The sequence below is a fragment of the Daphnia carinata genome, chromosome 8, assembly GCF_022539665.2.
Source record: "Daphnia carinata strain CSIRO-1 chromosome 8, CSIRO_AGI_Dcar_HiC_V3, whole genome shotgun sequence".
NCBI lineage: Eukaryota > Metazoa > Arthropoda > Branchiopoda > Diplostraca > Daphniidae > Daphnia > Daphnia carinata.
This window is the reverse complement of record NC_081338.1, coordinates 5,805,128-5,828,848: the sequence shown is the minus strand read 5'-3', so window position 1 is coordinate 5,828,848 and position 23,721 is coordinate 5,805,128. Positions and strand designations below refer to the sequence as shown.

The following is a 23,721-nucleotide window of genomic DNA, read 5'->3' as shown; positions in this document are numbered from 1 at the left end:
TTCGGGATCAGCAACGTCACGTCATTGTTGTCTATATGTCCACACGCTATACAACGTGTCTTTTCAGACCATCTGATCGATTTCCAGACTCCGTACAAATCTGCCAATCTTTTGTTTTACAAAACAATCAATGTGATGGAAAAGCTGTTGACGATCAGCAGCTGCTTCGTTCCAAGTTCCTTAACGCAGCCGTCCCGTTCACGACGAATAAAATTGTGCAAAAAGAGGAGATTATTTTGCTTGAGATGACGTCTGAGCTGCTGACGTCGTCTTAAGCGTCGCATTCTTGTTGATAGATGATGATGCTCCTTGTTTTGATGGCGACAATTGCCTCGCCATCAACACACGTTGATCCTTTTACTTGAGCCTATAGCTCGCTTTAAAAATATACAGTTGCATGCTGATGGATCTATTCTAAATGAAGGAATCATCTATTTTCTACAACTGTTTACCGGTATACACACATTTTATATTTAGAAAAAAAAAAGAATTCAGAGAATGATCCGTCACTATCCGCAGCCAAATGCACCTGTCATCCAATTAGAGATTTCTTTTTTCCCTTTGTCTTTGCGTTGTCGTGGCGGCATCTGGCGGCTTCGTATACACCGTCAATCTTCGTCTACGCCATCGATCAATAAAAACCTGACGGAGAAAGTCATCCATCCAACTGCCATCGAGAAAGAAAAAAAGACCCACTCAAACCCTGCAGATCTATACATAGTACATAAAAATATACTGAGACCAGCCTATGCAGCACCTGTGTCTGTCTACTTGTATGCTACTCTACGTCTGGCTGCATCAGACGGAAAACAATAGGGTCGCAACGACTTGCATCATAGAGAACTGTTGACTGCGGGCAGAATAGATTCTTCTTGCAACATCTCGTGACGTAGAGCATCAATTTGAAAGATGCGATGCATATATGGGTCGTCCGCTAATTGATCTGTACGGCTACCGTGTACAATGCAGACATAATTAATGGCGTGTAATGGATATCCCTCTTTCGGCTTTCTTCCACCTCCCAAGTTGGCTAGATGGCATTTCAGCTTGCCTGCGCATCCGTCCAATGTATTAGACCCGAATTCCGAATGATTTGCGAGGGATATTGGACGATGGTGAACGACAGCGGGATGTGGAATTAATGGATTCTTTCAATGTCCAATATCTGCGTAGTCTATTTCAAATAGAACCTCATGTAATGGAAATAATGATATGCATTTATTATACGTCTCGCTGATGATGGTACATCCGAATATAAATGGAGCAAGTGTTGAACTGGAAGCGTAGGTTATCGATCAAACTATACGACGAGTGATGGTGCATGTCACGTCGGAAGCATAGAAAGACTTTTTCCCGCACACGCAGATGACATAACGTGAGCAAAGTGCTATCTGTTATACGTGCGCCTTGCTCACGATGCTCGTGGATGAAAAGAAAAAACGTTAGGCCGACAAGAAGGATATTGTTAAGTATAATACGACGACATAGATGAATATTCATAATGTTTTTTTTTTTTCCCCACTCACGGTTCTTTTCGGCTGGAAAAAAAAAACTACGGTTGCTGGGGAGGAGCCGTTCTCTCTCTTTGATAAGAAACAACATCTCCTCCTTCTTTATACCGTGAAAAGAGAAAAAAAGGACGTGCTCTGCTGTCTAGGGTAAGGTTCTAGTGTCCTGTACGTTACGCATAGACGGGCATATACAAGATGCACGAATCAAAAAGTGGGCGAGTAACAGGTTAGTCGGCATTGAGACTGGATGCGTGGCTGCTGCTTTCGTACGTCTATACCTGGACGTATTGAAAGCTCCTAGATTTCTAGGTGGTGTCATACCAGATATTCTGACTACGTCTCCAGGTTTTATTCGTTCATTATTGGCTTGTTCTTTTTGTCCGTGTATATAGCCCTTTATCGGCTGCGTGCACGTTTCGCTTTCTGTGTTTGGGTCATGACGTGCATGAAATTTGACCAACATGTGCCCTGACAAAGAGGAAGCGTATCAGTTCTGTTGTCATGGCAACGATGTCTTGTGTGTGGGAGTTGTTAAGGTAACCTGATCTCTCAGTCCCGCCAATCGTTCCCAAACGAACGAACGGGAACGTGCCGCTTCCTAGCGGCCGTCAAAAACATTACGTTTGGAAAACGAAATCCCATTCTCATTTTGTCTTATTTTTATTTGTTCCCCCTTTTTAATATATAAATAGAGGAAGAATAGCTGGGCAGAGCTGGAGAGACGAAATAAAAAGAAAAAGAGGAAGAAAACGTCATACGCCAAAGTGGTCGGCTTTGTGTTGGGCCATCAACCGGCTCGGATCGATCCGGCGGCAAACCGTCCCTTTCACGCGTCCGTTTCTCATCGGGCCATCGAGATGATAGCGGAGAACGTAGCGATGACTTGCGTTGCCTCCGGAGACGCAGACGGTCGTCCGGCCATCATAGGCGAAGGAGCTCACCACCTGCACAAGAACAAGCAGCAACGCGAATTTCAATTCGTTTTCGGATGTGAGTTTTTAGCCTTCCATTTTTCTTGTGTCTTTGTGTCCGCCACCTTTCCTTATACAGTATATATATATATATATGACGACATCGTTTTACATTGGCAGTCCATTCATCAGCGGTTCAAAGGTGAATTGAGAAAAATCAAGTCGATTCAATGAGTTGAAACCAGTTTGCCAATCTATTGACTCACGCGCACGTATTGTCACGTGCGTACCGGATGTCATCGATTGTTTTCATTCGACATCAGGCAATGCGATCAACACTTGTGTCGCTCGATGGCATATAGGTAAATGAATATCTCCACATTGCGACGTCACGCATCTACTTGAGGAAAGGGGTTAACGACAACGACGTACCGATGCGCGCAGCCGCTGTTCCAAACCTCATTTTTTTAAGGAAATCCTAGTAGACGGATATTCACGGCGCCCGCGCCGCACACACACACACACACACAAAAACAGATAGAAAATGATGCATTTATGGAGAACACGCAGCCGTGTTTGATTAATGACATGTGCGCGGAGGCCAATGTACAGCCTAAATGATGTGTTACGTCTATGAGAGCAACAATGTGTTCCTTTTTTTATGCCAACTGCGAGTCGTTTTGAAGAGAAAGATGTCGGGAGAGACGCACACACAGAGTCATGTGCGATAAGTGAAGGAAAAAGCGGCTGCCGGGTTTGGTGTGGTGAAACACATAAAGCGCAGGAGTTGGACGGGCGGTTGGGAGCAAAAAGGCGACGACTAAACGGCTCGGCTGGTGACTGTCGGTGTAGGTCAAGACGAGTTAGGTCGTGGCCTGGCACTGCTCTCTGTCAACGCAATGTCTTTGTAGGGCGGTTTTATTCGGTCGACATGCGGCCGTGACGATGGGCCACACCGATCCGCACTCTCCGCTCAAGTGCTTGCCGTTTTGCAATCGTCAAAAAAACACAAGTGCCACGTCATTTCGTTGTGAGGCGCTGCAATTCTATCTGCACTAGTTTTTTTTTTTTTTTAATGTGAAAAGCGAGCGATGGATGTGCTGTTAGCGTTTTGAAAACACAGTTGGAACAAAAAGGCGGACGGACGGATGTGTCAGGCAGTCCAACCGATGGAGACTGCTGATGCCGATTGTCTATTCGCCGTGGATGCTATTAGTGGTGGACTGAATACGAATCGTTCGACGCAAGAACAGTATGACAACACGTCGCCCGTCCCATTGGTCTTGGCTTTGGCTAATGCCGGAAGGCGAGTGTTTGAGCCGCAACGAGTCATCAGCCATTACAATCACGGACAAGACGATATCCTGCGATTCGCATCTCCCAGCAACGCCTTTATCAAAACTTATGGTACATTTATAATTTTTTTTTTTTTTTTTAAATAATACCCGCACTGGTTGAAATGTGCTGAACGTCTACGCTAGAGGATAAAGGATCAACTTTAAAATGTAGTGTGCGACAAAAAGGGCTTTATTCCGTGGCACGAAAGCTCTCCTCCTCCTCGTTTTTTCATGTGTGTCTGCGTGAATTGTTGTCTAGCGCGTCTAGAACGAAAATATTGTTATTCTTTGGTCGCTAGCAATCTTCTACATCTATATAGTACAGGGGGGGCTGATCTTATGCGCTTACGACGGTCGTGCCATCGACTAGAGTAAGAACCGTCGCGCTGATGTCGGTCTCTTCAACACGATGGCCGATTGAATATTCAAGTAACCGTCCTCGGCTTTTCGCCTATACGGCCTTATCTTTATAGCCCACTCTTCTTGATGTGGCCAACGTTTAAAAGAAAAAAAAAGACCCTGAAAATGTGCGCCAATAAAATCGCTGCCCCGTTCAATCGTTTCCCGATACGCCTCTTCCCCTCTCTTCTTTTATCGACAAATATTGTCAACAAGAGCCAAGTTCTTATTTTTTTTTTTGCTTGGCAAGGCCTTTTTATTTTCAAAGACACAAAAGATTTCAGTTTTCATCAGATTCCTCCCTTTTTTTTTTTTCGTTTCATAATTTAAACGATTCGACAGTGGACGCAGTTGAACGATTTGCCGATGCGATTCACGTTCGCTATGGATCCAGTTCTCCCAACCAAAAAAAAAAATAAGAAATGATTAGAAGGGCGATATGCAACGTCGAAATTGGAGCGAACATGTCCGCCGTTTGTCCGCTCCGTTTCAAAACGGGCGACTGAGGGGCGTCACGTTCGAAAGTCGCCACGATCAACTTGGACGTCACGCAATGTGTACATCCCTTTTTCTTTACCAAACACACCCAGTTGGCATATTGGCCGCAAAAGTCTCATGCGATCGACGAGTCCCGTCTGCAAAGCCGAAATGCCTCGAATTTGATTTTCATTGAACCGTATCGACATTGATCGGCTTTATAGAAGGCAAGACACAACTGATGGCTGTTGTAGATAGCAACGATTTGCGTAGTATTCCGTTAGACCCTTTGACATGGGCCAATCGATAACGCTGTTTTATTTTTTAGCCTCCAAAACAAACAGATGCCGCATTGTCAATCTAAAGATTAGCCATGTTTTTGTTTTTTTTTTGTTTCTTTCACTACTAAACATAGCAGCACGCAAACGTGAATAGACGTTATTTACTTCATAATGCATGTAGGGCAAAAAGAAAAAGTTCTTCGGTCGCCATGGAAACAGCGAGAGAAAGGGCATTCAAACAATCAACAGAAAGAGACGCGCTATAGCCAACGTCTTTTTCGACCGACTGAAGAAAAATGTGTGTCATTTTTAGCCCGGTGTGACACATGAAATGTTTGGCGCACCTACTGTGGCAGCGTACCTGTCCAGGTGTAACGTAGCTCTTTGATGTCGGATATAACAAGCAACGAGATGGCTACTGGTACAAACAGTTTGTCGGTGCTCTTGTTGCTGCTCGTTGCTACTATTATATCGCTCCACCTTTTTTCTTGAACGACAGACACCGTCGACGCGCCGTTGCTTGTTGAGTTGATAGAGTCCAAGAACATGTTGGACCCCGTCATTGTCAAAACGAAAATCTCGCCCCAGTTTGGCGGCGATGGCCATGGTTGTTTTCTACTTGCATTTTTGCCTTCATCTCAATTTTTTTCTCAATTTTCTTTCTTTTTCTGAAACAAAATGATGATGATGAAGCTGACGATAGCGACACGGGAATCGGAATTTGCGGATGGATCTTGACCATTCTCTGCTGGCTCCTCGTCCTGGTCACCATGCCGTTCTCCTTCTTCATTTGCTTCAAAGTAAGTTCTCATTTTTATTGCTCTTGTGATTGATCGCCTCCTTCCCATTTTTTTTTTTTACATACAACCCTGCATAGTTTTCAGCCGCTAACTGAAAGTTGTACACGCTATACTGTAGATATAAAAAGAAAAAGAACACGGCATACGTGACGTTTTCTAACTGTACAAGAAGATTGAAGGATACATCGTCGATTGGGGTAGAGCATCGACTTGAATGTCAATGGTCGATCGCACTCAACTCAAAATAAACAACTTGTTTTAGATGTTTGATATAAAAGACTTTTGTTGTTGTTGTGATGGCGGCTCTCTTTTAAAATGCTAATGTGCTCGGCTGCAGATCGACGTGTTTGACATTCACGTCGAGTAGGCGCAGCACGTCTTTCACTCACCTTGTACATTCAATGTATACTTGATCCCAATTTGACACTGACGAGATTGGCTCGAGAGAGACACGTGTCTTGATATGCCCATCCTCATAGGCAATAAGGGGCATGTATAAAATATCGTTTCTCAATTGAATTGTGTGCCGTCGTTGTTGTCGTACACGAAATGCAAAGGTGGTGCAGGAGTACGAGCGCGCCGTCATATTCCGGCTGGGACGTCTCCTCTCCGGCGGAGCCAAGGGACCCGGTAATATTTCATTTCGTTTTTTTGTTTCAATTGACTATTGATTAGCGCATATTATGATTCATTTGTGCGGGATGGTGTAGGAATCTTCTTCATTTTGCCGTGCATCGAGACTTACACCAAAGTGGACTTGCGTACCGGCGTCTTCGACATTCCGCCCCAAGAGGTGCGTCTTTTCAAATGAAATAATTGCATTTGATTGACGTCTTTCTTTTTGAAAAAGGTCTTGACGAAGGACAGCGTGACGGTGTCGGTGGACGCAGTGGTTTACTTTCGCGTGTCCAACGCGACCGTGTCGGTGGCCAACGTGGAAAACGCCCATCACTCGACCCGGCTGCTGGCCCAGACGACGTTGCGCAACATCCTCGGCACCAAGGACCTGCACGAGATTCTCGGCGACCGCGAGACCATTTCTGGATCCATGCAGGCAGTTTGCGCTCATATACTATATCGAATTTCGTTTCTGTTTCTTATAGCTAGATCTCCTATTGAACCTTATCTTTAAAAGAAAAAATACTTGACGTTTGTCTACGCCATTTACAGGCGGCGTTGGATGAAGCCACTGAATCTTGGGGCATCAAAGTGGAACGTGTCGAAATGTAAGTCTTTTTTTTTTTTTCACGTATAGCATATAGAAAGCAGGAAATACATGTTTGCGGTGCTATTGACAGCAAGGACGTCCGATTGCCCGTCCAATTGCAACGGGCCATGGCGGCCGAAGCGGAGGCGTCGCGTGAAGCACGAGCCAAAGTCATCGCTGCTGAGGGAGAATTCAAGGCGTCCACGGCGCTCAAAGAAGCGTCCATGGTCATTGCCGAATCGCCGGCCGCTCTGCAATTGCGATACCTTCAGGTGTGTGTGTGTGTGCCTTATCCTCCACTTCTAACGTGACACGTTCTGATTACCTTTTTGTCTCACGCACAGACGCTGAGTACGATCTCGGCGGAGAAGAATTCGACCATCATCTTCCCGCTGCCCATCGATTTCCTGACTCAGTTTATGAGATAAATCAATTTCATATTTAATCGGTACGAACAGCCCGAGTCGATCGAAATTGTATTCATCATTTCCAAACGGCGTTGGAGTAATGGAACACTCGGCCGACAAGCGCAAAAAAAACAAACAAAAAAAAACATTTTTCACGTGCCTGGCACAAAAGTGTGCCAGTATATTCTGTACGCACAAATAAAACATGCATGTGTTGATAGAGAGAGCGTGTTAACGTATCCAACTCGGATGCCATGCACAAAGAGCACCCCCTTTTCATTTCCCCTCTGGTTATGTAGGCACACTGCTGCGCAACATTCATTTAATTACATTTCATTTCTCGTCATTGTTTTGACATTTGTGGCTTCAATTGTATCGACGAGCCAGAGTGGCATTTGTTCGTCCAGCATCACTTTCTACACAAACGCGTTGTTGCCATTTTTATGTTGTCTCATCAGTTCACTTGCTGACCGTTCAATTCCGGACCAGAAACTTATTTTTCTTCACATGTTTTTTTTCGACAGCGACGTGTCAATTGTACTTACGTCTTATTGTTATGTACTAAATATACCTTATATCATCCAGCGGGGGGTTACAAATCGAAATGGACTTTAAACGTTATATCAATTCGGCTCTATCGATTTTCGAATCGGCACGGATGGAAAGCGATGGACGCGCTTACTCAGCACCGCCGTGTGCTGGCCGGCACGTCATCGCGCCGTTTCATGTCAACATTTTGCCCGACGACCACACATCTCCCGCGTTCTAACGAATCATCCACATGGAAACGGGGCGTGTATGTAAACAAACAAGCCGGTCGTCAGCATCTGCCGAGTAATGATGTCTCTATTTGTTTTCGTTGTTGCACCCAAATTCTGACCTAATCGACGTGAGGTTATTGAAGACGGCCGATTCCTACAGTTCCAGTCGCCTCTGTTGCTGTGCATCGTGAACTTTTTCTTTCCTCATCAGATAAGATTCAAATAAACGCTGACCTAAAAGCTAAGCGAAATCTACACGACGCGCGTAACGCAAGAGGAAAAAGAAAGACGATCTGGCTCGTAAACGCGGGGTATATCGATATGCCTCGTCATGAAGCGTTTCCGCATGAGTGGAGCATGGCGGAGCAGGGACGGGATAGTAGACGATTGACCGTGTACAAGGAAAGCCCTATATATCCGGCGGATACAAGTTTTATAGCCAAAACAATAAGGAAGCAAAAAGCTAAAAAAAGAGAGAAACATTAACTTGTTGTATATGGGTTGGGATAAAAAAAAAAAAAAAAAAGGCAAAGTATTTGATCTTTTGATGGACATGTATATCCAAAGAATGAGCGATATGAAACAGGACGTTTGGCCAAAAGAAGGTCATGTACTGGGCCATAAATCAAACTGATTGCGACGGCATCGTTTTCATTTGCACTGGCGGTTGCATAAACCTCGTTGTTATCTGCTGGGGAATATACTGTCAAGGATGTACATACAGAGAGTTATTTGATTTGACGTCATTCGACTTTAAAAAAAAACTCGAGGGGTGGCTTCGTTTCAAACAGGTGGGAAATACCGAATTCTTTAACATTACGAGATAATTTGTCGAAGCCAACATGCGCATCTACATATAATCAGAATGTCAATATTGGAAACGATTCGGGAGAAAGTGCGACGCACGCGAAACTATTTAAAAATAAAAGGAAAATCCCAAATAATTTGGAAAAAAACGACGAAGATAGCGTTAAGTAGTAGACATTTTCACGTGTGGATAGCGGTGTTGTGGGCTTTCATCTTTCACGCGTGATGACACGCTATTGACGACGTGATTCTCGAAATGAACGCAACACGGATTTGGACGGTGAGTCTGTGACGTCACACGCCACTCTAGGAGCAGGAATGCGTCCTTTTGGAGTTTGCACGCTGGCAAATCCCGTTTCAAATAAATCTAGACTAATTTGAAATGTTGACGCAACTTTTATTCTAAGCCTCCTGCTATCAAGCCGAAATAATGTGGCATTGTCTAAACTTGATCAGAACAAAAAACAAGTGCAATGTTCTCCTAATTCTATAACTGACAAGACGAGTATGTCGGCGAGCAACGCGTGCGCTCCCAAGTGCGAGAAAACATTTCTTTGCATTCAACACGAAAATGACGTCGCTTTCCAACAGAGTTTATGATTGCACCATCGCCGCACACACACCGAATAGGGAGTCCTTCATTCTCGAATCTCCACAAAAGGACAACATAAATCAAAAGTTTGTTTCCACAATCAAAAGTCAATCTAACCTGTGTTCCCTATATCTTAAACCTGCACCTGATTCCACCACCAATTGCCATGCCAAAAATGAAGGGTTATTCTTGAATGTGTCCTACCTTTCGATGACTCATCAGGCATGCTGCAGAAGAGCTCTAGGTGACTGCAAATGTGTTTCAGGTCTGGGCTGAACACCTATAGAAATTAATGGACGAATAGTTATCAGCCAATGACTTATCTACATGGCTATTATGCAATGTACCATCATCCGATCCACCCCATGCTCAAACACCAGGCAGGCACAGCAATCTGGAATCACCACATTGTCACCAGATAGTTCACATCACAGTATTACACCACTAAAAGAAGATTTAGAAAAATTTGCAGTGTCCATGCATGAAATCTTAATTAATGACTATTTAATGACTACCACTTGACATGAAATCGGTTGGGAATGCAGTTGAACACGAGAAAAAAGCTTGAGTACAGTCTGACGAACTACAAAAAAATTATTTAGATTAAACTAATTAGATAATCAAATATAAATCAATTAATCAATGTACCTGACAATACAGTAGGTCATTCCTCCCTCACAGCAACGTGCAATATGAAGTAATTGTCCAAAAGGGGTTTACGACATCATCTCTCTAAGGGAGGCGAGGATGGGTAATTTAAATATCAATACATTTAGAGATTTAGGCGCCAGCTTGTGATTCATCGTTGCCGCAGTTTCAAATTTTTGCCAAGGTCACTGCTTGTTCAGGCATGTTTTGAGGCCTCTCATGTCTCATCTGCGTTGACAGATTTCTCATTATTTAATAATTTCATTTATGTTATTTTTTGTTTGCACATTATTTTTATATGATAGTTTATTTTTAGATCAAATACCATAAGTTAGAAGTAAACAATACTAAAACCACATCAGCCATTAGACGAACCCCGCCTTCTGGTGTGCGAAGAAGTAAACGTCGTTCCCTCTCGGGGATAAATCAGCTGACAATTCGATTTGGAGTTTTTGGAAATCCACCATAGGGTTTCCATCTTGAAAAACAAATACGATATCGCAACTTTCCTGGAAAAAAATTCAAGTTTATCCACCAAGGTAAGATGCTGTTATTTAAAGAACTCGAAATATTCTTATTTGGCAAATTTAAAATGGGAAGTGACGAGGTGTAAGCCCGTCAGGAGATTCAGTTTTCTTACCATTGATCGTCAATACCTTTGAACGCCGGCAACGCAGCGTAGGTGACATCTGTTGATTAATCAAGTTTACCATAAAAAAAACAAGTGCAATGTTCTCCTCATTCAATAATTGATAAGACCAGTAGGTCCGAGCAACGCGTGCGCTCGCAAGTGCGGGAAAACATTTCTTTGCATTCAGCACGAAAATGGCGTCACTTTCCAACAGAGTTTAAGATTGCACCATCGCTGCACACACACACCGAATAGGGAGTCCTTCATTCTCTAGTCTCCACCAGCGTCCCACATCAAACACAGCGAGAGGTAGAAAAACCCCGAGTAAAGAGACCGGAGTGTAATGGTGACGTTTGCATTTTTCACGAAGTGTGAAAAAAAAAAAAGGGAAAAGAAACAATTAGCGTTTCTCTGATTGCCCGTGTCTTTCCTATCTCGAATAGACAAACGTCGGTGCCGCAAGGCAACACATGACCGTATTGCGTCAGCGCCAGGCGAGTGGCTTACGTGATTACGTTCCAACACCAAGTCACGGTGGTCATTTTTTTTGAGGAGGTGGCAAAGGGGGGGGGGGATTCAACACCCATTGACTGTATATAGGAAATCTCTCTTCTATTTGCTAGTAGCGTTTTTTAAACTGAATCTAGCCGGTACAACAGCCGTCATATAAATAGGAGAGGGACGAGCCGAGACTCGTTCATTCGTTCACCGATATCTCCTACACCGTGAACAACGGTGCTAACTTGTGACCGTTCATTCAAAGGCCAAAAAATGAATTTATTGAGATTCGCGCTTCTTTTAGTGTTTACCTTTTCATTTTCGACCGTGTCAGGTAAGCTCCTCCGCCACATCCAAACGATACATCAAGCCTTAAATTTCAATGTTGTCTAAATTTTTAGGCACGGAAGGATTCGATCCTTGCTGTTCGTTCCCTTGCCAGAATCAAGGCGTTTGCATGTCCACCTCCAATCAACAAGATTTCACGTGTGATTGCACCGGCCTGGAATACTACGGCAAAACTTGCGAAACTCGTAATGACCCCCCTCTCTCAAAACATGAATTCAAAACATGTCCACTAATATCGTATTGTTTAACAAAAAAAAATAGCCTATTTAGGTCGTCGATTGAAAAATTGGCTACGGCCTTCGTTAGCGACGATGCATCAATTGTACACGGGATGGCCCTGGTTGTGGAAGATCGTCAACAACGTGCCGTTCCTACACCGAGCCGCTATGCGCTACGTCTACATGAGCCGCGGAGCTTCGATCGATTCCCCACCTCGTTTCAATAGCGGACACGATTACATCACGACCGAATCGCATTTCAACACGTCCTACTACGCCCGCAGTTTGCCACCAGTTCCGCAACATTGTCCTACACCCATGGGCGTTGCCGGTAAGGATATTGGCTCTCTTTGCTATGTTGATCGTCTATAGTTTAACTGAATGTTTCTAAAAAAAATAGGCCACAAGGAATTGCCGGATGTCAACGTGTTGGCTGAACGTTTCTTCAAGAGGAAAGAGTTCATTGCCGAACCTCACGGAACGAACATTCTGTTTGCTTACTACGCCCAGCATTTCTCGCATCAATTCTTCCGGACGGATCGGGCCAGAGGTGCGGCCTTCACGAAGGGAAACGACGGCGTCGACGTGTCGCACATTTACGGACTGGACAAGGGCACGCAAGACGCGCTGCGTTCGTTCAGTCAAGGCAAAATGAAAGTGCGGATGACGGACGATGGCCAGCAATTCCCTCCGTTGCTGCGCGACGCTCCCGGCGTGCACATGATCTACCCGCCGCACACGCCGCAAGACGAGCGTGTGGCTCTAGGACACGCCTTGTTCAGCATGCAGCCCGGATTGTTTGTCATGTCCACCATCTGGCTGCGAGAACACAACCGCATCTGCGACGTCCTCCGGGCGGAGCATCCGACTTGGGACGACGAGCGATTGTACCAGACGGCCAAATTGATCGTCCTGGCCCAGAATTTGAAGATCACCATCGAAGAGTACGTCCAACACCTGAGCCAGTACAAAGTTAAACTCAGCTACGACCCGGAATTGCTCCGCGACCAGCCGGCCTTCCAGTTTTCCAACCGAATTCACGTGGAATTCGCCCACCTCTATCACTGGCATCCGCTCGCTCCGGACGCAATCACACTCGGCAACAGCACCTACACGCTGGAACAATTGAGTTTCTCGACGAAAGCAGTGGCCCAACACGGACTGGCCTCTTTCGTCGAAGCCATCGCCACTCAACCGGCCGGAGCCGTAAGTTTTTTGATATTTCTATTTCACTTTATGTTCTGGAAATTCATTACCTTAAATATGACGCAGTTGAGTCACAGCAATCACGGTGCCATGTTGCTCGATCAGTTTAAAGACGTCGTTCTGCAAGGCCGCCAACTGAGGCTGCAGAGTTTCAACAATTACCGCGTGCTGTTCGGCATGCCCAAGTACACGAGTTTCATGGAACTGACGGGCGGCGATGTGGACATGTCGCGACAGTTGCAACTCCTCTACGGACACATCGACGCTCTCGAATTCTATCCGGGCATGTTGCTAGAGAAATCAGAAGCTTCCGTCACGCCTTTCACGATGGTCAACATCGGCGGGCCGTACGCCGTCAAAGGCATGATGGCCAACCCGATTTCCAGTCCGCAATACTGGAAGCCGAGTACGTTCGGTGGTGAAGTCGGTTTCAACATCGTCAAGACGACCACCATCCGCCAATTGTTTTGCCGCAACATGGCGCCACAAGAGTGCGGACATATCGGATTCCACGTGCCGGAAGAGCGTCAGTCGTTCAACGTCGCATCGTCCCAAACGAATGCCAATCACGTTCCATTGCTGGAACCTTCGCCCGTTGCTCACTACGCCACCCATGCTGGAAGTGACGCTTCGTTCAGCAGCAAGACGTTCTCGCCTCCGGCTGCCGGAATGACGAGCACTCAGTACGCCGCCAAGTACCGGCCGTTGACGGTCGATGATTTGGATTTCGTTGATTGCCAACCTCCTGCAGCTCATCAATGGTCGAGGCCAGGAGCAGCTAGTCATACGAATAATTATTGTCGTTTGAGAGAGGCCCATCCAATTTAGACTCCCCTACCCCCCCCCCCTCGTGAACGTGTTATCTCTCCAATTCGAGTCAACTGCTCACGTAACGCAGTTCGTTTTTTTTTAAGCCACTGGATGGAAAACAAATATTGTTGTTTTTAGCCTTAATTCCCAATTTTTAATTGATAACTCAAACTGTGATTCTCTCGTATGATTTTTGATATGGAAATTCTGTATTTATTCTATTTATTGTTACAATAATGTATAAATAGGCAAACATTAAATCAATTCATAATGATTTTCCTTTGTTCTTTCATTCATCGTCGGTTGAGGGGATCAATGTTGAACAGTCAAGTCACAACTATGAATCATCGGAAAAACCCCGTGCATTTGTTATCAAATTAGAGCCGGCTGTTCATTTCAAGAGAACTTTCACTTGGTACCTGCTGAAGTCACGCCCACACGGCCTGTGATATCGACGCTCCCGAACCCCACACGAATCACATGTACATTCAATCACTTGTATTTTTTTCGTATATAAAAAAAAAAGGGAATATAATTTATCGAAAATTGGCTACACTGCCGTCAGTACGTGACAACAATAAGCAAACGTTGTGCTGACGTTGACGAATCAGTAAGGTCCTGGCACAATCTGAGGCTCCACTGGACCACCGTTCAGAACGTAAAAATTGGCTTGGGCCAATTGAGCCAACCATTGTGGTGGCATCTTGCAGCAATATCGTTTGACACCCGTCGCGCATGTTTTACCTTGTCATTGTTTTTAATTCAATTACACAGTCAATTAAGTAAACAATGAAAGACGCAACTCACCGTCACCGTATTTGCTAGTTGACGCCACGAATTCTCCCGTTTCACAAGCTCCAGCGCAAGCCGGTGCGGTACCCGACCAATAACAGAAGGGCTCCGTCACTTGATCAGCCTTTGCTACCTAATAAATCAAACACAGTTTTATTGTATTAATCAAAATGAAAAAGATTAACTGTTACCGCCATGGAGCAGACGAGAAGAAGGGCCATCAAACAATAGTTGTTCATCTTGCCGAGAAGATTGTAGAGTCGAGTTTGAACGAAGGTTGATCACAATGTATCGAACGATTAGTCTTCAGGCCAGCTTTATATACACGGGGACTGGATGCCCAACCCTTCTGTACAAGAGAAAGAAGTGAACGCGGGATGGCTAGATGAAAATTTCTCCAACATGGCTGTTGATGTGATGGAATAGCGTTTTTCTTAGAAAGGTAACTTTGTTCACCATTTCGAGTCTGGGAAGGAGGGAAAGCCAGTCAGGAAAAACCCCAGTTCGAAGGTTACGAAAGATGATTGGGACTTTCAACTCTTTTGTATAACAGCCAGCCTTGCATAATCGTGTACACCAAAGAGGTCAAGGGTGTGCCCGAATTCACGGCCTACAGTTAATATTGAATAAGGATTCCACACTAAAATAACACGTAGGGAATGAATTGAGGATGATATATCATGTTCCTCACTGAGACGTATGACGATAGGAAGACAAACATTGCTAATGTAAAGAGAAAGGAATAAGGCTTGCCCAGTTTGTGAGGCCCAACATCCGGTGTACCAATCTGCCGTTATTGCTGTCCATTCCTGACTTGCACAAGCACGCCGCATGTTGGTATGTCTGAATGCCATTCCTAATTGAACATTCTATATGGACGACGTGATCCTAACGTTTCAGCATAAAGACGTGACGTGGCCCCCAAAGAAATGATGCCTCTCAGTCTGGTGATAAGCCACCTAAAATGAAATAAATAAACACCTAATAAATAGATTAGGAAAAAGTCAAAGGGACTTGTGGACAGTGTCATAGCAATCAAACGAAAAGTATGTGACGATAAGACACGGCATTTTCATTGACCGTTCGCAGCAGCGATTGCGTTTCCGGGTCGGAAGAAATTTTGGTACTGACGTCATTCAACATTGAAAAAAGCATTTCAATGAACGAATTATACTGATAATTTCTTCACACGTGAAGAAAACAAATGAAAATGGCGAAAAGAATCATTTCAACTTTGATCCAATTGTTAAAAGCTTGGGGCTAAAAAAGCCACAGTTGTGGTTGGTTTCGTACGTATCAACAACAACATAATCTCATTTCCTTTTTTCCCCTATCCAAACAGGAAACGGATGAGAGCAAATACGAATCAAACAAGTTGTTTCTTCGACGTGCATCAGTCGTAACGTTCGATTTACGTACATGGCAAACGTCTCTCTTTACTTGTTTGTGTTGATTTCAACCGTATCGATCGTCGAATGTCAGCAACTCGACGACGAACGTAAGTTCAAGTTTCTCTTCCCTTTTTCATGTTTCCATCTCAATTGAAGAATGTAAACAGAGGAGCAGGCTGTCACCATGTTCCCGAATGATGAAATTGTTGTTCGGCACGATCAACATCTGATGTTGACATGCAGAATCAAAGGTGCCCAAGTGACCCGTTGTTTGTGGGAGATCAACGGTGCTGCACCGTCAGACGTCCTCGATATGGCATTCGAAAATCGAATGCATCAATCACAACGTTATGGAAAATGTCACATTCTTGTGAGTACTCACCGGATCACAAGGCGATCCATCAATTTCTTTGCTTGACGCGTTGTCTATCACAGATGAAGGTGACGGAGCGAAATATCGGCCAGTGGACGTGTTGCATGTTTACCGACCTGTCTGACATTCCCAAGAATGCCACCACTCAAGTTTCTTTATTCCACGTGAGTTTAGATTTTGTCTTTTTGAAAAAGGCGTCGTCGACAAAAAATGTTGCATAACCGGGGGATCGTTCCTGTCTGAACAAGAAACGACATTTTTTACAAGTCAAACACAGCTCTAATAATTTGGCTATAATAGAGAACATCCTCACCGATCGGACTGGTTACCATCATCATAGTTGGATTGATGATCCTACTTAGTTACGCGAGTGGTTACATTCTTCAGAACACGTAAGTTATACGTCGCATGTTTCTGACCTGAAGCTGATGGATATGCGCCTCTTTTTGCAGATACCAGTCCAATGTCCAAAGATGGAAAGGAATCTCACAAATGGCGCGTCCTACTGCTACTGCATCAACGACAGTACGTGGCATGAATAGCCAAGAGTCGTTACAATGTGAGGACAGCGCGTATTACAATGGCGACATTGAAATGTCTCCATCGCTCAATCCAGCCAAAGATCATCACTGACGACCAAAACAAGACACACCGAAAGAAACAAAATTCATTTCATTGTCGATGTCAATGACTACAACATTTCGCGAAAATAGAATCAACTTCAGACAGACAATCTCTGATCTCAATTACAGCTATTGATTGACTTGTAATGATTCGCCGGGTCGACCAACTGTGGACGGGCCGACGGTCGTCGTCAAGACAATCGTTTCATTTTGCTTGTCGACGGATGCTAACGTAGTCGACAATGGAATAATGGACGTCGGTCTGGCTACGTTGGATACTGGGCGTGAACGGAACATTAATGGCACTGGCAGAATGTCAGGAAGAGGAAGAAACTTTTTCGCCACGTTGACCTTTATCGACGTTGGAGTAGGCGTTGTTGTTGAAGACGTAGTAGGTGCTGTTGTAGATGTAGCGAACCCTGTCGTTGTTGGCGTCTCTGTTGTTATTGAAGGCGTTAAAGACGTAGTAGAGGTTGTCGTTGTTGGCGTCTCTGTCGACGTCGAAACGGACGTCGATTGGGTTGTGGCTAATCCCAATTTCCGCTTAATTTTAACGACGTTCACGCGATGTTTGATGCCAGTGGCATTGACAGATAAATCCCTTGGTGTTGGTCGAAGCCACGGCTGAACGGGTCGACTGCTGGAATTCGAAATGGGATCGACGTCGTTGTAACTTTGCTTGTTACTATCCCTCACTGTTTTCTTTGCTAGGCCAGTCTGGCCGTCCGTCGGTTTTGCGCGTGCACAGCAATACTTCTTCTGGCCACTTTCACACTTTGCTCCTCCTAATTTCAATGCATCAAATCAGCGCTAATGAAGACGTACGCGTACAACTTGATTACACACCGTCGCCTGCAGGTGATTTGGCCGCCACGTATTCGCCAAACTTGCACGAACCTAAACAAAGAGGCGGCTCACCCACCCAGTGGCATTGATTGTCCGTTATTTCGAGAGGCTGCGTAAAACAACACGAGGTCATTAATGATGAAATGATATTAGACCAAACATAGAAGACCAACTGTTTGTTTCTCTTTGGAGGCAGTTGCCATCGATACATTCGCAGAGGTGATGGACGTGGTTGAGTTATTCATTGGAGTCATTGATCCTTTGCAGCAATATTTCTTTTTGCCAACGATGCACGTGGAGCCTATCAAGAATAAAAGATTGCCTTAAAACAAAGTTAAGACACGATAGATCCGCGGGATTACCGTTGCCTGTTCGAGACGTGCTCGCCATGTAATCACCTTCGAGGCAAGATCCTTCGCAGTTGGGCGACTTACCCACCCAGTAGCAATCATCTGTCTAAATTTGTCATCAAGTAAACATCAACATTGATCTAATTCGGGATCGTGACACACGGTACACATACCGTCGATGGTGATAACGTAGACGTTTCTTTATCACGTTGCGCAGCTAATTCCGTGACGTTGGTCAACGATGTGATTCTGCCTGTCTTGCAGCAATATCTTTTGACACAGCAAAAAGAAACATTTTTTTTTTATTATGAACTGCATCAATGAGGTGTGACGTTTTTTTTTTCGTTACTTTTTGCTGCCAGTGATGCAGCCAATTCCTGGAAGAAAGTTGAAACTGTGTAACGGCAATAAACATTTATAACAAATAAAAATAACGTACTCTCGTTCTTATGGGGTTCAGACACCTCGCCAAGTCGACACTTTCCATCGCAAATTGGACCTGTTCCCGACCAATAACAATCCTCTGTGGTCGATACATTTGCACCGTTTACCTACAGCAATTTGAATAGAATGCATTTGAATAAAACGAGGATTCATTAAAAAGTTGGGCACTAACACAGAGCACTGAGAGTAGATGAATCGATACGAAGAGGATGACGCAGTGGTACTCCATATTATTACGTGTCTACTGGCAACTTTTTTGGAGAGCAACTCACCAACAACAAAAACACATTTTCCTTTGAGCTGCAACTCTTCACTCTCATTTTATATAGTGGCACACACTCCTCCCCTCCGTCACCAGCTGTGCGTGTCATCAATCTTGGGCAACACTTTTCTCTAGACACTTTCACTAGAGTTGCTTTTAATGAGCCGAAGCATCTACAATTCAGCTATCGCAGGGCACAATCAACTTGCCCACGCTTCATCGGTGCTTACAAAGTAGCAGTTGGAACGCGCGCAGTTCCTGTTCACAGCCGATCCTATGCATTTCTTTTCCGAGTTCTATAGTTTTTTGTTTTGAAAGAACAAGTTTCTCCGTAGAGAAAGTTGGTCTGAAAAGTTCGTGACCAATCCGTATGTGCTACACAATCATTTCAAACTCAAAATCCGTTTCAGAAATGTCTCGAATTGGTAATAACATGTGTCCAAACTGTCCACTAACATAAAACTCATAACTCTCTCTCTCTTTTGTGATGAGAATTCTAAAATGGCTGTCACATATTCCCCGACGATTTCCCTTTTTTTTTTTTGTAAGTCATGTGCCATCATGTGGGTTAACACCAGCCATATCCTCTATTAACTTGCCTCTCTTCGGTATAATGATGGAAGCGTGCTCATAGACCGGAATCGCTTGACGCATCGTTCCGGTCAGGCATTTCCCTGCGTGACGTGAAATCCTCCTTTTTGGTTGTGTGCAACTACTTGTTAAATTGACATCTGAAGTGCCTTGGAACATTTCGAGTTGGGTTTTCTCTGTACTCTCACGGCCGTACGTAATCTCTATTTATCCACGTGCAGATGATCTACAAATGGGCCAAGGAAATAAATCTGAGTAACAATTCAACAGACCAAAACAAACGAGATCATTTTCTAACTTTAAATCTTAAAATTCTACGTTAACTAAGAGTCCTACCGATTCTCTACGCATCTCTTATTCAAAATTCAGCATCAAACGGGTAATCAGGACTATCTTTCATCGTACTAATGAGACTGAGACGGCCGTTACAATCCAGACTATCGATGACCTCCATTTCCTTTGCTGCAAGACTGAAATTGAAAACGTTAAAGTTTTCTTCGATCCGCCATTTGTTGACTGATTTCGGGATGACGACAACACCACGATCGATCTACATTAACGAGTAACTTTACCACAGAGTGAAAGATTACAAAAACTAGACGTTACCTGATAGCGAATCAATATCTGGGCCGGTGTCTTTCTGTACAGCTGAGCCACAGATTTGATTCTCGGTTCTTCCATTAAATTTGGATCTTCTGCTTTAGCCCAAGGACGTGCAGGAGAACCGAGTGGGCTGTAGGCTGTGATTACTATGTCTTTTTTCCTGCAAAACTCGATCAATTTTTTCTGATTGAAGTAGGGATGACATTCCACCTATTCCGTTCAATTCCATTAGCAACTGCTTGCTCCGTTTAGCAGAAATTTAGATATTACGAACCTGATTCACTGCGGGTTTGATTTTAGAATGATCCAAGACATGTTGAATCTGCTGGCTGTTGAAGTTTGACAATCCAATTGAGCGCACTAGTCCAAGCTCGACACATTTTTCCATTGCTCGCCATGTATCGACGTGGTCGATTGCCTCGTACAAATGCTTCCCATTTTCATCTTTTGGAAAGAGTTCACCTTCTGTGTACTGTTTGAAGCGACATGTAACGAATATTAGACTATCTGAGTAATTTGTCTTGACACTTACTATAAACGAAATAGGCCAATGAATGAGATAGAGATCAAGATAATCTAATCCCAAATTGCTTAATGATTTTCTAAGAGCTGGCTCCACCTTTTCGGGCCTGTGACAAGTGTTCCACAACTAATAAAATAAAAACTAAACAATTTAAAATATCACACACAAGAAAACCATATTCGTTTACATTTAAAGTTGGTTACCTTTGTGGTTATGAAAAGTTCATTTCTTTTAACATCTCCGTTCGCAATCTTCTCTGAAAGGCCTTTTCCCACTTCGGCTTCATTCCTGTAGGATGCTGCGCAATCAAAATGTCTGTAACCAACATCGATGGCATTTTTGATTGCCTGCGTGACTTTCCCAGGATCTGCCTAAATTTCAAATAAACGTAATGCCTTTATATAGACTTGAAAAATATCCCTTACCCTCCATGTTCCAAGGCCAATGATGGGTATGTCGTAGCCATTGTTTAACTTGATTTTTGGGACCTTTGCTGCTCCTAAACTGGCCATCGTCGATAAATGTAATAACTTGTGGTAGCTGAAACAGAAAAAACCAAAACAGAGAGTTATTCGAATACAAAGCGAATGTTAACAGGTTTCTATAACAAAATTAGGAAAAACAATATCAGCCTTACAATACTTCCTATTCGATCGCTTTCTGCTGTATAATAAACAAAATCCTTTGCATGTCTCAAGATGAAAACGTCGGAAACAAGATCAGTCGAGTTGTCTACGTTTCCTTGTTGCTTTATCAAATTAGTAGGAAAGGGGAAAAGTGCCACAGATCGAGTGCTGAAACGCTCATTTCTACAATTTCGGTAGGAATTTCGTAGTCATCATTCGATGTCAACGTTTACAAGTTAATTTGCCAGCTCCGAAAGCACAAAACCCGAAGGAGTGGAACGTCAGTGCTTTTCACAATACCTCCCCCCTCTACTTCTGTAAGTTTTCGCTTCTTTTGTAGGTAAACGGGACTTGTACAAAATATTTCATGATTAAGCAATTTAAAAAAATAGAAAAAAAAATCCTTTATACTTAACATCCAGAAACGTTTCTGGAACATTCACAGAGATTTTTCTATACTCATGGCAATGATTGCCTTCTTCATTTCTCCAGGCAAGGTTCTATAATGGGTAGAAGGGAAAACGATTAATAATGAAGATCAAAGTGGTAGATGAGGCAACGTAATTTAATGAATTTCAATAAAAAATGTGTCGCTTTGCCACCACCAATACAAAATTGCTTTGACGTAAGCGTCAAGACCAATCAATAAAGATTTCTTGCGACATCTCCGTTTCAAAATTCAATATTAAATGGGTAATCTGGGCTATCATTCATCCAATCAACGTGACAAAGACGTCCGTTACGATCCAAACTGTCAATCACCTCCATTTCTTTTGCTTGAAGACTGAAATCAAAAATATTAAAGTTCTCTTCTAAGCGAGACTTGTTGGTTGATTTTGGGATGACGGCAACACCACGATCGATCTACATTTGCAAAAGCACGTAAAGTTAACGTTGAAAAAACGAGTGAGTTATATGTTAAATGTAATCACGTGATAGCGAATTAAAATCTGCGCAGGCGTCTTTCTATAGAGCTGGGCGACTGATTTGATTCTTGGTTCTTCCAATAGGTTTGGATCATCTGGCTTAGCCCATGGTCGTTCAGGCGAGCCAAGCGGACTGTAGGCTGTCACCGCAATGTCTTTTTTTTTGCAGAACTCGATCAATCGCTTCTGATTTAAATAAGGATGACACTCCACCTTTTCATTTAAATGGAATTAACTTTTGACTGTTACTGGCCTCAAAGTAAATAGCATTATGGATAATTCATCCTAATAACGACAAATCATCTGATACCTGATTGACCACTGGTTTGATTTTGGAATTATCCAGAATAAGTTGTATCTGTTGACTATTGAAGTTTGACAAACCAATCGAGCGGACTAGTCCAAGTTCGACGCATTTTTCCATAGCCCGCCATGTATCGACGTGATCGATTACCTTAAACAGGTGCTTACCATGCTCATCTTTTGGAAAAAGTTCATCATCTTTCTCCTGTAAAATGATATGTGCCCAATTATTGAAAGGATTGCTCTCATTTCATCACCCAAACCAGCTGCACATGCTTACAATAAATGAGATAGGCCAGTGGATGAGATAAAGATCCAGATAGTCTAATCCCAATAGGCTCAATGACTTTCTGAGAGCTGGTTCAACCTTTTCTGGTTCATGGAAAGTGTTCCACAACTGTCAAGAAGAGAAACAATTATTAAATTGCATTCATTATACACAAAAATTCCTTGTAAGTGATTTAATGAATTGACAACCTTGCTGGTTATGAAGAGTTCTTCTCTTGTGACATCTCCATTGCTAATTTTCTCTTTTAGTGCTTTCCCAATTTCTGCTTCGTTCTGGTACACATATGCGCAGTCAAAATGCCTGTAGCCAATATCTATAGCATCTTTGATTGCTTGTGCAACCTTTCCAGGTTCTGACTATACAGCAAGGTATATTTTTGTATTTGCCACCAAGCATTAAATTAACTGGTATCACAATCGAGCTTACTTTCCATGTTCCAAGACCAATCATTGGCATCTCATAACCATTGCTTAATTTTATTTTTGGTACTTTTGCTGCATCTGAGCTTGCCATACTTCTTTATTTTCTTGATGGTAAGGATACAAACTGAAAACGAATATTTGTTAACTTTTTTATCAAGTACAACTTCATATAGTTTTTATCACATTACGTCAAATTGAACTACGAAAATAATTACAATTATAATAAGTATAACGCAGTACCAAAATTATACCTGATTAATCGCTGCCCATGAATAATAGAAAACCTTTTTATGGACGTTTCTTTTCATGTTACGTGCTTGCAAACGTTTGAACAGTGCAGGAAATCGAGCAGACTACGTTGGTTCGGCCGATTTTTCCTGCTACGTCAGTAAATGGCACCACTGTAATTTTGGCGCTAAAATTCCATCCCATATGTAATGTAATCAATCCCTTCCTCTTGGCTTGTTTGCATTGAAGGACTATTGTCTTTCTTCTCATTCAGGAAATT

At 43.3% G+C, this 23,721-nt stretch overlaps 6 protein-coding genes across 8 annotated transcripts; 3 read left to right on the top strand and 3 right to left on the bottom strand.

Annotated features, from left to right (window-relative positions):
- The first annotated feature begins 3,262 nt into the window (after positions 1 to 3,262).
- LOC130700127 (band 7 protein AGAP004871-like) lies at positions 3,263 to 7,914 on the top strand. 2 transcript variants are annotated; one of them, XM_057522142.2, is made up of 8 exons: positions 3,263 to 3,829; positions 5,610 to 5,716; positions 6,274 to 6,346; positions 6,427 to 6,509; positions 6,567 to 6,773; positions 6,887 to 6,942; positions 7,015 to 7,195; positions 7,268 to 7,914. In XM_057522142.2, exons 1-8 carry the CDS (start codon positions 3,571 to 3,573, stop codon positions 7,349 to 7,351), a joined length of 1,050 nt encoding a protein of 349 aa, XP_057378125.1. In that variant the 5' UTR covers positions 3,263 to 3,570; the 3' UTR covers positions 7,352 to 7,914. The 2 variants fall into 2 exon arrangements, with proteins under 2 accessions (XP_057378125.1, XP_057378126.1); XM_057522143.2 differs by having other exon boundaries at positions 3,268 to 3,829; positions 6,567 to 6,770.
- A 3,603-nt stretch (positions 7,915 to 11,517) lies between these two features.
- Positions 11,518 to 13,943, top strand: LOC130700111 (prostaglandin G/H synthase 2-like). Its single transcript, XM_057522120.2, has 5 exons — positions 11,518 to 11,601; positions 11,669 to 11,800; positions 11,877 to 12,164; positions 12,234 to 13,039; positions 13,106 to 13,943. The coding sequence occupies exons 1-5, from the start codon at positions 11,541 to 11,543 to the stop codon at positions 13,865 to 13,867; spliced, it is 2,049 nt and encodes a 682-aa protein (XP_057378103.1). The 5' UTR covers positions 11,518 to 11,540; the 3' UTR covers positions 13,868 to 13,943.
- Positions 13,944 to 14,414: 471 nt separating this feature from the next.
- Positions 14,415 to 14,953, bottom strand: LOC130700158 (uncharacterized). The gene is made up of 3 exons (XM_057522181.2): positions 14,833 to 14,953; positions 14,657 to 14,774; positions 14,415 to 14,593 (listed from the first exon to the last, which is right to left on the bottom strand). The coding sequence occupies exons 1-3, from the start codon at positions 14,878 to 14,880 to the stop codon at positions 14,457 to 14,459; spliced, it is 303 nt and encodes a 100-aa protein (XP_057378164.1). The 5' UTR covers positions 14,881 to 14,953; the 3' UTR covers positions 14,415 to 14,456.
- A 1,062-nt stretch (positions 14,954 to 16,015) lies between these two features.
- On the top strand, positions 16,016 to 17,126 carry LOC130700143 (uncharacterized). The gene is made up of 5 exons (XM_057522165.2): positions 16,016 to 16,139; positions 16,200 to 16,402; positions 16,468 to 16,569; positions 16,706 to 16,797; positions 16,858 to 17,126. Exons 1-5 carry the CDS (start codon positions 16,061 to 16,063, stop codon positions 17,036 to 17,038), a joined length of 657 nt encoding a protein of 218 aa, XP_057378148.1. The 5' UTR covers positions 16,016 to 16,060; the 3' UTR covers positions 17,039 to 17,126.
- Positions 17,113 to 21,703, bottom strand: LOC130700119 (mucin-2-like). The gene is made up of 13 exons (XM_059496646.1): positions 21,685 to 21,703; positions 21,073 to 21,187; positions 20,851 to 21,018; positions 20,657 to 20,773; positions 20,399 to 20,596; positions 20,128 to 20,334; positions 18,664 to 18,775; positions 18,574 to 18,601; positions 18,398 to 18,494; positions 18,237 to 18,330; positions 18,048 to 18,175; positions 17,875 to 17,983; positions 17,113 to 17,813 (listed from the first exon to the last, which is right to left on the bottom strand). The coding sequence occupies exons 2-13, from the start codon at positions 21,157 to 21,159 to the stop codon at positions 17,158 to 17,160; spliced, it is 2,001 nt and encodes a 666-aa protein (XP_059352629.1). The 5' UTR covers positions 21,160 to 21,187; positions 21,685 to 21,703; the 3' UTR covers positions 17,113 to 17,157.
- LOC130700129 (aldo-keto reductase family 1 member B1-like) lies at positions 19,845 to 23,582 on the bottom strand. Of its 2 annotated transcripts, none has more exons than XM_059496649.1 (7): positions 23,465 to 23,582; positions 23,218 to 23,337; positions 22,980 to 23,147; positions 22,783 to 22,899; positions 22,510 to 22,707; positions 22,206 to 22,412; positions 19,845 to 20,071 (listed from the first exon to the last, which is right to left on the bottom strand). In XM_059496649.1, the coding sequence occupies exons 2-7, from the start codon at positions 23,302 to 23,304 to the stop codon at positions 19,880 to 19,882; spliced, it is 969 nt and encodes a 322-aa protein (XP_059352632.1). In that variant the 5' UTR covers positions 23,305 to 23,337; positions 23,465 to 23,582; the 3' UTR covers positions 19,845 to 19,879. The 2 variants fall into 2 exon arrangements, with proteins under 2 accessions (XP_059352632.1, XP_057378128.1); XM_057522145.1 differs by lacking the exon at positions 19,845 to 20,071 and adding an exon at positions 21,821 to 22,137.
- Between the last annotated feature and the right edge of the window lie 139 nt (positions 23,583 to 23,721).

What these genes read in the sequence shown, in the direction of transcription:
- LOC130700127 (XM_057522142.2), top strand. Translation starts at nt 3,571, where the DNA reads ATGTGTCAGGCAGTCCAACCGATGGAGACTGCTGATGCCGATTGTCTA. An exon ending in CGCCTTTATCAAAACTTATG is followed by an intron (nt 3,830 to 5,609) that starts GTACATTTATAA and finishes ATGATGATGAAG; the next exon opens with CTGACGATAGCGACACGGGA. An exon ending in CCTTCTTCATTTGCTTCAAA is followed by an intron (nt 5,717 to 6,273) that starts GTAAGTTCTCAT and finishes CGAAATGCAAAG; the next exon opens with GTGGTGCAGGAGTACGAGCG.
- LOC130700111 (XM_057522120.2), top strand. Translation starts at nt 11,541, where the DNA reads ATGAATTTATTGAGATTCGCGCTTCTTTTAGTGTTTACCTTTTCATTT. An exon ending in TTCATTTTCGACCGTGTCAG is followed by an intron (nt 11,602 to 11,668) that starts GTAAGCTCCTCC and finishes CTAAATTTTTAG; the next exon opens with GCACGGAAGGATTCGATCCT. An exon ending in CGGCAAAACTTGCGAAACTC is followed by an intron (nt 11,801 to 11,876) that starts GTAATGACCCCC and finishes AAAAAAAAATAG; the next exon opens with CCTATTTAGGTCGTCGATTG.
- LOC130700158 (XM_057522181.2), bottom strand. Translation starts at nt 14,880, where the DNA reads ATGAACAACTATTGTTTGATGGCCCTTCTTCTCGTCTGCTCCATGGCG. An exon ending in TTCTCGTCTGCTCCATGGCG is followed by an intron (nt 14,775 to 14,832) that starts GTAACAGTTAAT and finishes TTGATTTATTAG; the next exon opens with GTAGCAAAGGCTGATCAAGT. An exon ending in AACTAGCAAATACGGTGACG is followed by an intron (nt 14,594 to 14,656) that starts GTGAGTTGCGTC and finishes AACAATGACAAG; the next exon opens with GTAAAACATGCGCGACGGGT.
- LOC130700143 (XM_057522165.2), top strand. Translation starts at nt 16,061, where the DNA reads ATGGCAAACGTCTCTCTTTACTTGTTTGTGTTGATTTCAACCGTATCG. An exon ending in TCAGCAACTCGACGACGAAC is followed by an intron (nt 16,140 to 16,199) that starts GTAAGTTCAAGT and finishes GAATGTAAACAG; the next exon opens with AGGAGCAGGCTGTCACCATG. An exon ending in ATGGAAAATGTCACATTCTT is followed by an intron (nt 16,403 to 16,467) that starts GTGAGTACTCAC and finishes TGTCTATCACAG; the next exon opens with ATGAAGGTGACGGAGCGAAA.
- LOC130700119 (XM_059496646.1), bottom strand. Translation starts at nt 21,159, where the DNA reads ATGGCCAGTTTAGGAGCAGCAAAGGTCCCAAAAATCAAGTTAAACAAT. An exon ending in TCAAACCCGCAGTGAATCAG is followed by an intron (nt 20,335 to 20,398) that starts GTTCGTAATATC and finishes TGAACGGAATAG; the next exon opens with GTGGAATGTCATCCCTACTT. An exon ending in CACGTCTCGAACAGGCAACG is followed by an intron (nt 18,176 to 18,236) that starts GTAATCCCGCGG and finishes TATTCTTGATAG; the next exon opens with GCTCCACGTGCATCGTTGGC.
- LOC130700129 (XM_059496649.1), bottom strand. Translation starts at nt 23,304, where the DNA reads ATGGCAAGCTCAGATGCAGCAAAAGTACCAAAAATAAAATTAAGCAAT. An exon ending in TTGGTCTTGGAACATGGAAA is followed by an intron (nt 23,148 to 23,217) that starts GTAAGCTCGATT and finishes CTTGCTGTATAG; the next exon opens with TCAGAACCTGGAAAGGTTGC. An exon ending in TCAAACCAGTGGTCAATCAG is followed by an intron (nt 22,413 to 22,509) that starts GTATCAGATGAT and finishes TTAAATGAAAAG; the next exon opens with GTGGAGTGTCATCCTTATTT.